Below are 12,463 nucleotides of genomic sequence, written 5' to 3'. Positions count from 1 at the left end.
TCCAGGACAGGGTGGGGGGGCCAGAGAGAAAATGGACAATGCTTTCAGGAAGCCTTTCCTTTTGCAATAAATGCCTCATGCAACCCAGGCCTCAGTGTCCCCAGCTCTCGAACTTGAATGTTACTAAACCTCCTATTCTCCCCCGCCACCCGACCTCCACCACACAGGGACGTTGGAGGGTCAAGGTGGAGACGTCCCATGGTCCTCTTGGAGGGTTCCGCTCTGCCGCCGCTCAGGGGGTGACGCTTCCAGGGTTTGGCTCCCACTGAAGGTGTCTCTCAGTGCGCCACGGTGCTGTTTTCCTCTCACAGTCCTCTGGGGCTCCAGAAGAGCGTTCACTCTCAAGGGCCGCCCCAGCCCCGTCGGACCAGGGAGTCGATACGAAGCCTCTTGGACTCCAGCCCCTTTACCTGGGCAGCGGCAACATCTCCTGTGGAGGCGAGGGAAGGTGCAAACTAAAACTGGCATGGGTGAGAGAAAACTTGATTCAACAGGTTACGGTGGCCATCTGGAAGATATTCGATGTTTCGGCCCCTCAGTATTCAATCAATCAGTGAATCGTGTTTATTGAGCCCCGACTGTGTGTCGAGAACTATCCTAAGCACCTGGGGGAGTACAGTACAACAATCTAACAGACACTTTCCCTGCCTACGAAAACCTTACATTCTACAGTCAATCATTAGTATTTATTGAGCAGTTAGAGCATTACTCTAAACTCTTGGGAGAGTACAATAAACAGAGTTAAGCAGAAATGTCCCCTGCCCTCAATGAGCTTACAGCCTAGAGGGACACAGTAGTATCTACTGTGGATTGGAACAATCCACTGTACGTGGATGGTGTCCCAGCTCACCCCCTCTCTACGACCCCCGCTTTCCATCCCCCACTGCTCTGATTATTCACCATCTCTCAGTGAACTCAAACAGCTCCCACTTCACATCACTCCCTCATGCAAACAGACCACAGAACTATAGGCCACTGGGGGGGTCCCATGTAGGGGTTAATGGCTTCTGGGAGGAATCCTGGTGGAAACTCAGGTTCCTTTAAGTTCTGTGAGGAGAAAAGCTTCAGCTCAGCTGAGCTGTGCTGATTACAGGGATCAGCTGCGGTGGAAGGAGCCACACACCAAAGACTTTCAGGAGGGGTGAGAGCTTAACATCAGCCTTCCCTCTTTGGCCCACTCTGGGACCCCAACGCAGGATCTGAGGAGATTCAAGAGTCTCCCTTGCCTTCAACTCTTGCCCCATTGCCTTCCTTATCTCCTCAGAAGGTGGTCATCTATTCCTTTCTCGGAGCCCTGCCTCCCCTCTCAGAGATTTAGAAACTGAGGGCAATGGAATCACAGGTAGGTTCATTTGAATTCATCTGTGCTACCGGACAGGGCCAAGTCCAGGGACTCCACCTTCCACGACTGCCCCGTTGACCAAAATGGAACATTTCAGGGGGTGAGGGTGGTCTCTCTGGGGCCATTATTCTGCTGGCAGAGGTGGGGCTGGGCCACAGGAGTCCACCCCTTTAGGACTTGAGGATTGGATTTAGGGGTCTGGGCTTGTGTGGGGATACTTTTGGGGGGTATCTCCCCTGCTTGGGGGCACCATGAGAGACTCCCCTGCTAGACAATGGGAGCACCTTATATTGTAGGAGCCCCAATGCTCTGCACAGGATTTAGCCAAAAGTTAATAATAATTATGCCCTTACTATGTGTCAAGCATTGTTCTAAGCACTGGAGTAGATACCAGATAATTAGGCTGGACACAGTCCGTGTCCCACATGGGACGCTCCTACTTAGACTTTCGCCCCCATGCAGGACAGGGTCTATGTCCAACCTAATTAACTTGTACCTATCCCGGCACTTAGAACAGTGTTTGACATGTAGTAAGTGCTTGTTTATATTAATGCCTGTGTCCCCCTCTAGATTATAAACTCATGGGCGGGGAATGTATCTGTAATATTGTTGTACACTCCCAAGCAATTAGCATAGTGCTCTGCACACAGTAAGAGTGCAATGAATACCACTGATTGATTGAAAGGTGCACAGGATGGGGGTCTCGAGATCTGAGTTCTAGTCCTAGCTCTGCTAGGACTGGCTCGGTTACCTTGGCCAAATCACTCACCCGCTTTGGAGCTCAGTTTCTTCATTTGTAAAATGGGGTTTACCATAGACAGTGGGACTGGGATCTGAAAACTTTGAAACTACCCCTGTAAGTAAGTAATCAATGCCATTATCTTGAGGCCAACTTCCTGGAATGGGTGATTCGTCTCACCGTCACCCCCACGAGTTCTCTGAAACCCCCACCCTCAGCTTCCCACACAGAATCACGATGTCAAAGTTTTATCCAAAAAATAATACATATTTTCTTAGGAAGCTTCTCCATAATGGTGAAAATAATAATTTCTTGGGTCCTTTTCTCTGAAACCTTTCACACATCTCATTAAATATTGCATTGAGAGTACTGTACTCTTGGAAGTGCTTAGCATAATGTTCTGTACACAGTAAGCATTCAATAAATACCATCAGTGAGGAGGACTCTGGGCAGGGAACATATCTACCGACTCTGTTGTATTGTACTCTCCCAAGCACTTAGTACAGTGCTCCACATATAGTAGGCGCTCAAGAAATGCAATTGAATGAACTAATTAAACGAAATACCCCATGAGATAGGGAGATTAGGTACAATTTTCCCCTGTTAACAGCGCTTATTATAGTGCAGTGCACCCAGTGGGTACTTAATAAATATCATTACTACTAATACCATGGGGTGAGTGACAGGTGGAAATTTGTTTAATAGAGCTAATAAAGCAAGATGGCAAAAACGTAAATACGGTTGCATGTTGAAGCGTAACATTTTCAATGCTATATTAAAATTCCTAGAGAGCAGAGAGGGGCAAGGGGGCCTTTTGGGAAGGGTTGGCCACAACTCACGGGAGGGAGTCTGAGTGGATCTGGAGAGGCTGAAGGGAAGGCTCATGGCTTCTTGCGTCTGATTTTCAGACGCCTCATGCGATCCTGAACCCATTTTTCCTTGGGGTCCGCGCAGACTTCAACCCCTTTCACGGTTTTGAAGCTGTGGAGAGAAGATGGTCTGGTGAGATCACCCTGGGATGGAGAAAGTTGATGAGGGAAGGGAATAAAGACAAGTTGTCGTCATGACACCGGGTTCTGCCTAGCTCGTCCGTTGGGCTCGGCCGCCCTTGGGAACGGGAGGTAGAAGGGAAAAGCCAAGCTCCAGAGCAGCCAAGCAGGGTTCATTAAGGTGTTACCCTGGCCTGGTTTTGCAGAAATGGTCCAAGCATCACATAGCCAAGTGTGTGAGGAGAAGGAGGGGGTTACATAGAAGCAGTGTGGTCCAGTGGCTAGAACCCGGGCCTGGTGGTCAAAAGACCTGGGTTCTAATCCCAGCTCTGCCACTTGTCTGCTATGACCTTGAGCAAGTCACTTCACTTCTCTGGGCCTTGGTTACCTCATCTGTAAAATGAGAATAAAGACCGTAAGCCCCACGTGGGGCAGGGACTGTGTCCAACTTGATTAGCTTGTATCTGCCCCAATGCCTGGCACATAGTAAGCGCTTAACAAACACCATTAAAAAAAAAGAGAAAACCCGAGGCTCCTGACACCTGTGCTCTCTCCACCAGTCCATAGGTGGGTCCTGGCTAACGCTTTACTTGGCTTGAGTCTGGGAGAGGTGGGCCAGTTGGGGTAACGGGGAGAGGAGCGTTTTACTTACATCACAGCTTCCAGTGAACACTTGGAACTGGTCACAAAGTAGCCAGACAACAGGTGGAGAGGGATTGGCTTCTTGGACCAACTGTAGCAGCAGGATTGAGGGATGTGGACTTCATCTGAAAGAATTAAAAAGGCGAGGAGGGACGGGGTGTGGGGAAAAAGTCACTGAGCTTTTGCATTTTCTAAATCCTCAACCTAAAAGAAACAGATGTTCCAAGCCTCCCCAACCCAAACCAGTTCTCGGCCACCAGAGCTTAAACTCTCTGTGCCTCGATGTCGACTCCTCGCTCCTCTGAGCCGTTCGGAGGTCGCTGATGGAACGGGCCTTGGGCCCCTGGCAGGAACAGTGGATTTAGGGATCTCTTTGAAGGTCTGGAGCTTGGGAAATAATAATCAGTCACATTGTTGAGCACATGCAATGCCCAGAATACTGTACTAAGTGCTCAGATCAGAGTTGGATGACAAGATCCTTGCCCTGAAGGAGCTTGTAGTTTAATGATAATAATGATGGCATTTATCAGAGCACTGTACGGAGTCTTGGGATCAGAGTTGGAAGATGTGGTCCCTGTCCTGCAAGCGCTTACAGTCTAATAGTAATAATGATGGCATTTATCAAGTGCTTCTTGTGAACTGGGCACTGGGGTAGAGGCAACAAGATCAGACCAGGAAATGGCCCTATCCACTTCCCCCCCCCCCCCACCCGGCCATGGGACTCTCAACCTTAGTGGGAGAGAGGTCTTTTTAATCCCATTTTACAGATGGGAAAACTGAGGCAGAGAGCTGTCAAATCATAATTATGGTATTTGGTAAGCACTTATGTGTCAAGCACTGTTCTAAGTGCTGGGGCAGATACAAGGTAATTAGGTTGCCCCACATGGGGCTCACAGTCTTAATCCCAAGTTTCCAGATGAGGTGACTGAGGCACAAACAAATGCCTGGTCAGCGGAGTGGTCAGCCCCTCCTCCTTGTCCACCCTTGACTTCTCACCACCAAAGCCCCAAACCAGCTCATTGCCGAGTGGCCCGTATTGACACGGGAGAAAAGATCTCTACCTCCCGGCTCCCCGACAGCCCGGGTCTCCCAGGGGATTTCTTTTTCTTGGAACCTGGTCTCTGGCCCTACCTCCACAGTGAACCATGGACTTTTCTATGGTCTTAAAATGGTTCTCATTACCCTGGCAGCCTCCATAGATGAACGATTCACATTTCTTCTCAGAGTTGTAATAGAACACGGGCATGTTGGCCATACTCGGGCCTTGCTCCATAGGCTTCTCACAGATGGGCAGGAGAGGGGCAACGAAAGGGTGTCACTGTGCTATCTGGGATCCGTCCTTTGAAACTGGGGCCGCCTCGTCCCACATTAACCCAAGGTCACAAATTACGGCATTCGATAAATGCGCTAAACACTGGGGTGGATTTGAGTTTTTGGAATCAGACACAATCCCCGTCCCACATGGGGCTCATAATCGGTTTTATCTCTGCTTTACAGATGAAGAAACTGAAATCCAATCAAATATTTGACTGCAACCAGTGAGCTGGGGCTAGAAACCAGGTCTCCCGACTGCAGATCCCAAGCTCTTTCCACCAGGCCACCCTGCCTCCCGAAAGGCCACTTTACTCACCGCCTGTCACCGCTGGCATGCAGGCATGACCACATCCGTTGCTGCAGCACTTCTGTCCCTGAGGACAGGAATCATCCCCCGAACACCATTCTGCACACATCCCTATTGTTCCCACTGGCAGGTTTGGGCAGGCACCGGATCTAGGGGTCCCTAAAACACACACACACACAAGACTTTCCACAGTCTGGGGTCGGAGACAATCGGTTATCTATCAGTTGATCGATCACTGGTATTAACTGAGCACTTAGTGTATGCAGAGCATTGTTCTAAATGCTCGGGAAAGTGTAATGGAACAGAGTTGTTAGACATGTTCTCTGCCCACAAGGAACTTTCGATCCAGAGGGAGGAGGTTACGGTTTAGAGGGAGGAGCTTCTCCTGAGTCCCGGGGAAGCGGGGGGTAGAGCTGAGAGTCCCCCCCCCAAGTCCTCAGCTTCTTCTCCCTCCCTCAGCTCCCTCCAGGGCCACTCACCCTCTCCCCTCAGCCCTACTCCCCATGGTCTCCTGCCAGGCCCAAACTGTCCTGTGGGGAGAAGGAAGATCTGGAGAGTCAGGGCGGGGAGTGGTGCGAGAAGGTTAGGGAGAGCTCTCCTAGCTCCCAGGGACCCTCTCTTCCAACCCTCTACCCTCTCTCTTGTCCTCTGTATGTGTGCATGGGTGTTAGTGTGTGTCCATCTCCCCCAAAACTGGATTGTGATCGTCATCTGTCATTACCTCCTCTGGCATACACAGCTACGTATCCTTATTTCGAAGGATGCACTAATAGAATAAATCATCTCTGACCAACTTGGATCAGTCAATCAATGGAACTCATTGAGCCCTTACTGTGTGTGTAGAGCACTGTACTAAGCACTCGGAGAGTACGATACCACCGAGTTGATAGATCCTTTCCCTGCCCACGATGAGTTTCCAGTCTAGAGTTTACAGACTTGAGGTGAGGATCTTTTGAATTCAATACTGAAGTTTAAACCAGAGAATCAAATGGTGTGGTGTGTTTGGAGCCCTGAGCCCTGATCTTGCCCTTACCCAGTAGTGATTTGTGATTTCTCCATCAGATCACTAGAGACCAAGCTCCTCTCAACCCCCGCACTCCGTACCAACCATGCGGATTCCAGCCAGTGATCGGCTGCAGTTTTGGAATCCAGGCTGCACTACGTCAACTCGTAGATGAACGTTTCCTCCTTTGCCAGGTGGGGAAGGTGGCCGTGAAGGACAGGAGACAGGGGAGGACTGATCTATAACTCTACTCCAAGCACTCTGCCCCTGCCCAGGGCTCCAGGATCTATGCCCTGGAAATGCAGCACCCCCTAGAGAAACAGCAGCAACTACCCATGCCCGCCCCTCTCCCCCGAGACTCACCCACTTGGACGATGTCGAGAGCCTCGATCAGGTCCATCCCGAGGGCCAGGAGGGCCGCCAAGAGGAAGAGGCCTCCGGACTTCATGTTGCCACTGGAGTCTGAGAGTCCCGGCCGAGCCTGGCCACAGTTTAAACCCTCGTCTGTGGGAGGAGCTGGGCGAAGAGTGGGGTTGGCATGGCCGGACTCCTGGGTCCAGTTTCACAATCGAATATGTTGCTTGTGTCAGCCGGTTTGGGGCAGGAACCAAACCACAAGGTCCAGGGCAACGACACCAGGGTCGGAACTAGTCGTCTTTTCTGTGCCTGACCGCAGGCTGGCCCGGGGCACAGGGAGTGGGAGGACCAGAGTCTCCGGGCCCAGGGCTGCCACTTGCCTGCTTTGTGACCTTGGGCAAGTCATTTGACTGCTCTCTGCCTCAGTTTTTTCATCTGTAAACTGGGATTTAAAAGACTTCTTTCTCCCTCTGAGGTTGAGAGTCCCATGACGGGTGGAGTCGGCATGGCTAATGTCCGATCTTATTGCCTCTACCCCAGCGTCTAGCACATAGTAAGCATTTGATAAATACCATCATTATTACTATTAGACTGTAAGCTTCTTAAGGGCAAGGATCGCATCTCCCAACTCTGATCCCAAATCTTAGTACAGTGCTCTTGGTATAACATGTGCTCAGTAAATGCGATTGATTATTGTTTCCCAAGCTCTGGACCTTCAAGGAGATCCCTAAATCCCACGTTCCTGCCAAAGGCCCAAGGCCCTTTCCGTCAGCGACTTCCGCACTGCTCAGAGGAGCGAAAAGTTGACATCGAGACACAGGGAGTTTAAGCTCTGCTCGCTAGGAGCTAGTTTGGGTTGGGGAGGCTCAGAACATCTGTTTCTTCTAGGTTGAGGACTTAGAAAAAGCAAAAGCCTCAGTGTCTTTAATTCCCCCCTTTTTTATTCTTTCAGATGGAGTCAACATCCCTCAATCCTGCTGCTTCAGCTGGTCCAAGAAGCCAATCCCCACCACCACTGGTTGTCTGGCTACCTTGTCACCAGCTTCCAGTGTTCACTGGAAGCTGTGATGTAAGTAAAACCCTCCTCTCCCCGCGACCTTAACTGGCCCACCTCTCCCAGACCCAAGCCAAGAGGAGGGTTAGCCAGGACCCATCTATCGCCTGGTGGAGAGAGCACAGGTGTCAGGAGCCTCAGTTTTCTTTTTTTTAATGATATTTAAGCACTTACTATGTGCCAGGCACTGTACAGGATAGATACAAGCTAATCAAGTTGAACACAGTCTCTGTCCCACATGGGGCTCACAGTCTTTATCCTCATTTTCCAAATGAGGGAATGAGGTCCACTCAGAGTTCATTCATTCAATCATATTTATTGAGCACTTACTGTGTGCAGAACACTGTACTAAGTGCTTGGGAGAGTACAGTTTAACGTTACATTAAACAGACACACTTACTTCCCACAGTGAGCTTACGGTCTCGAGGGGAGAAAAATATAAATAAATACAGATATGGTCACGTGCTTTGGGGCCGGAAGGGGGGATGAATAAAAGGAGCAAGTCAGGGTAATACAGACAGCAGTGGGAGAAGAGGAAAAGGGGGCTTAGTCTGGGAAGGTCTCTTGGAGGAGATGTGCCTTCAATAAGGTTTTGAAGCAGAGGAGAGTAGTTGTCTGTCATATTTGAGGAGGGAGGGCATTCCAGGCCAGAGGGAGGATGTAGGTGAGGGGTTAGTGCCAAGATAGATGAGATCGAGGTACAGTGAGAAGATTAGCATTAGAGGAACAAAGTGTGTGGGCTGGGTTAATGACAGGAGAGTAGCCAAGTGAGGTAGCGGGGGCAAAGGGATTGAGGACTTCAAATCCAATGGTGAGGAGTTTCTGTTGGATGCATAAGTGGATGGGTGACCACGGGAGGTTCTTAAGGAGTGGGATGACATGTCCTGAACGTTTTTGTAGAAAAATGATCCAGGCAGCAAAGTGAAGTATATACTGGAGTGGGGAGACAGGAAGCTGGGAGGTCAGCAAGAAAGTGGATACAATAATCACCGTGGGAGAAGATATTCATTCAATAGTCAATAGTATTTATTGAGCGCTTACTATGTGCAGAGCACTGTACTAAGCACTTGGAATGTACAATTTGGCAACAAATAGAGACAATCCCTGCCACTGTCGGGCTCACAGTCTAATCGGGGGAGACAGACAAAAACTGTAGCAATAAATAGAATCAAGGGGATGTACATCTCATTAACAAAACAAATAGGGAATTAAAAATATATACAAATGAGCGGACGAGCACAGTGCTGACGGGAGGGGAAGGGAGAGGGGGAGGAGCAGAGGGAAAGGGGGAGATATGTGATTGGATTCACGTGGTAGCAGTTTGGATGGAGAGGAAAGGGAGGATTTTAGTGATGTTGTGAAGGTGGAACCGACAGGATTTAGTGATGGATTGAATATGTGAGTTGAATGAGAGAGCGGGGTCAGGGAAAATGCCAAGATTCCCTGCTCGTGACACAGGAAGGATGGTGGTGCCGTCTACACTGATGGGAAAGTCGAGGGGAGGACAGGGTTTGGGAGGGAAGATGACGAGTTCTGTTATGGACACGGTAAGCTTGAGGTGAGGGGAGGATGGAGTAGAGGCTGTTGGATTTGGCAAGAAGGAGGTCACTGGCGACCTTCGAGAGGGTGGCTTCTGTGGAGTGAAGGGGACGGAAGCCAGATCGGAAGGAGTCGAGGAAAGAATTGGAGGAGAAGAAATTGAGACAGCGGGTGTAGACAGCTCCCTCAAGGACTTTGGAGAGGAGTGGTAGGAGGGAGATGAGGCGATAACTGGGCACCAGGTAGAGTCCACTGGAGTTAGTACACTCTACTGACTCTTGAGAAAGAGCACAGACCCGGGAGTCAATAGGCCTGGTTTCTAGTCCCAGTTCTGCTTCTCGACCGCTGTGTGACCTTGGACAAGTCACTTAAGTTCCCTGGGCCTCAATTTCCCCATGGAGATAAAATACCAATTTTTCCCTCCCCCCTGAGACTCTGATCTCCATCTGGGACAGGGACTACGTCTGATCTGAAAATCTTGTATCTGGTCCAGCATTTATCACAGTGCAGGGTTCAAAACAAGTGCTTAACAAATACCACCAGTATTATTTTTATTATTAAGCCCACATGTGAATCTACTTTGATCTCATTTCGCCCACGTCTGACCTTCCAGGCATGTTCTCCCCACTTCCTAGAACTCCCCCCACCCCCAAACGCGCAGCCTCCCCTGCTCTAAAACACTTTTCGAAGCCTTCCTCCAATAAGCTTTGCCCATCTAATTCTCCACCCACTGAACTGGGTCGAGTTGTGCTTCTGTGTTTATTTATGCCCATTTTCAACTCTTGTGTACACATGTACTGCAAACAACAACCATGACCAAGCTACAAGGGGCAGGCTTGAAGGACCTAGGTTCTAATCTCGAGTCCACCACTTGTCTGCTGTGTGACCTTAGGCAAGTCATTTCACTTCTCTGTGCTTCGGTCATCTCATCGGTAAATGGGGCTTAAGACCGTGAGCCTCACATTGGACGTGGGCTGTGTCCAACCTTTATCTTCCCCGGCGCCTGGGGCATTTCCTGGCACACAGCAAGGGCTTCACAAATACCATCAAAAAAATAAAGGAGTCGCCTCTCCGGGCTCCAGCTCGAGCCGAGAGTGGGGTTGGCCTCGTGCCACCGTGAGCGGGTGGTGCCCAGATCTCGGTCAAGACTGGCAGAGGACCTGGCTCGATGACAGGGAGTCAGGTGCTAAAAAGGGCCGAGCGTTATTATCGACATTCCCGGGAGTCATAGTAGTCGAGCAGTAGTAGATTAATATCAGTAATAATAATGTTGATATTTGTTAAGCACTTACTATGTGCCAAGCACTGTTCTAAGCACTGGGGTAAATACAAGGTCATCAGGTTGTCCCACGTGGGGGTCACAGTCTTCATCTCCGTTTCCAGATGAGGTCACTGAGCCACGGAGAAGTGAAGTAGTCTCCCCAGGGTCACACAGCAGACAAGTGGCGGAGGTGGGATTAGAACCCAGGTCCTCTGACTCTCAAGCCCGGGCTCTTTCCACTAGTAGGACTAGTAGCAGTAATAATAGGGTTAATGAGCTCCCACTGTGGGGATGCACTGTCTACTAGTTGCTTGGATCGTTCAGAAAGTGACTGCCCGTACAGCCAGAGCCAGGCTGACAAAGCATCTAGCTCCAAGGAAACTGAGGCCCAGAGAAGTTGTGATTTGCCCAAAGGCATACAGCAGGCCAGTGAGAGAACTGGGATTAGAACTCAGGCCTCCTGACTCTTAGCCCCGAGTTCTATGCAGTGAGCCGTGATCCCCTAGAGCTGAAGGGCTGCCCACCTTCAACCGAGAAGCAGCGTGGCCCAGTGAGAACAGCGCGGGCCTGGGAGTCAGAAGGCCTGGGTTAATTAATCTCTATTAATTAATTCTCCACTAATCTCTAATCCCACCTCCGCCACTTGGGTGCTGTGTGACCCTGGGTAAGTCGCTTGACTCCTCTGAGCTTCAATTACTTCATCTGTAAAATGGGATGAAAGCTGACCTCCTGCTTGACTGTGAGCCCCACGTGGAGCGGGGACTGTGTCTGATTTATCTTTCAGTCCTATAGTGCTTGGTATATAGGTGCTTAAGAAATAACACAGCTTATTATTATTATTATCATCTTCATTATATCATTATTATCATATATGGTTGAGAGGCTTGTAACCACCACAAGAGCCACAACCCTTCCTTAAGCATTTCTGTCTGCTATAGGGGATGATTGCAATCTAAGTGACATCCATCTGTCAATCAACTGAGGCCTGGACAATCAATTAATGGCATTTATTGAGTAACTCTAATGAGTTAGGCACTGTATTAAGCACCGGGGAGGCCCTCACCCTCATTCCCTCCCCTCAAAAAGCTTAAAATCTAAGATCTGAGCAATCAATAAATCACTCGATGACATTTACTGAGTGACTACCATGGTTTAGGCTTTGTGCTAAGCACCTGGAAGACTCCGGTTCCCTCATTCATTCAACCGTATTTCATTCAATGTTATTTATTGAGCGCTTATTGTGTGCAGAGAACTGTACTAAGAGGTTGGAAAGTACAAATCGGCAACAGATAGAGACAATCCCTACCCAACAAAGGGCTCACAGTCTAGAAGTGGGGAGACAGAGGGCAAGATAAAACAAATAGACCCTCCCCTCAGGCTTTCAATCTAACGGAGATCTGAGCAGTCAATCATTCAGCGGCAATTACTGATCAACCGTGGAGGGTTAGATGCCCGAAGTCCCGTATACTGTAAGCTCCTTGTGGGCAGGGAGTGCGTCTCACAACTCTGTTTTATTGTACCCTTCCAACATTTGGTTCCATGCTCTGCACGTGATAAGCGCTCATTACATACGATTTATTGACTAGCAGCCCAACATACAATCCCTGCCCAGGATCTTACAGTCTAATGGGAGCAGTAGACCCCATTATGGCAGGCAGATAGGGAAGGCTAGCGGAAGAAGAAGGTCAAAGCGAGAAGCAGCACTAACACTTCTGAACAAAGAAGACAGCCGAACGAACAATGGAAAATGCCAATAAATACGCCCTTTATATACCCATCGATGAATTAAAGCAAAAGTCGGTTGGAGGATCTTGTCCATGCCGTCGAGTCGTCCCCGACCCCTAGTGACGCCGTGGACGCATCTCTCCCCAGGCGAGCCCCATGTGGGACAACCTGATGACTTCATATCTACCCCA

General features: G+C 49.6%; 1 protein-coding gene across 3 annotated transcripts; it reads right to left on the bottom strand.

Annotated features, from left to right (window-relative positions):
• Positions 1 to 42: 42 nt before the first annotated feature.
• Positions 43 to 6,807, bottom strand: LOC120638922 (C-C motif chemokine 20-like). 3 transcript variants are annotated; one of them, XM_039914450.1, is made up of 5 exons: positions 6,700 to 6,807; positions 5,343 to 5,492; positions 3,723 to 3,837; positions 2,921 to 3,062; positions 43 to 461 (listed from the first exon to the last, which is right to left on the bottom strand). In XM_039914450.1, the coding sequence occupies exons 1-4, from the start codon at positions 6,782 to 6,784 to the stop codon at positions 2,963 to 2,965; spliced, it is 450 nt and encodes a 149-aa protein (XP_039770384.1). In that variant the 5' UTR covers positions 6,785 to 6,807; the 3' UTR covers positions 43 to 461; positions 2,921 to 2,962. The 3 variants fall into 3 exon arrangements, with proteins under 3 accessions (XP_039770384.1, XP_039770383.1, XP_039770382.1); XM_039914449.1 differs by having other exon boundaries at positions 43 to 430; XM_039914448.1 differs by lacking the exon at positions 43 to 461 and having other exon boundaries at positions 2,758 to 3,062.
• Positions 6,808 to 12,463: the final 5,656 nt, after the last annotated feature.

Source organism: Ornithorhynchus anatinus, chromosome 17 (assembly GCF_004115215.2).
Source record: "Ornithorhynchus anatinus isolate Pmale09 chromosome 17, mOrnAna1.pri.v4, whole genome shotgun sequence".
Lineage (NCBI taxonomy): Eukaryota > Metazoa > Chordata > Mammalia > Monotremata > Ornithorhynchidae > Ornithorhynchus > Ornithorhynchus anatinus.
This window is presented reverse-complemented; position numbering and strand designations above follow the sequence as displayed.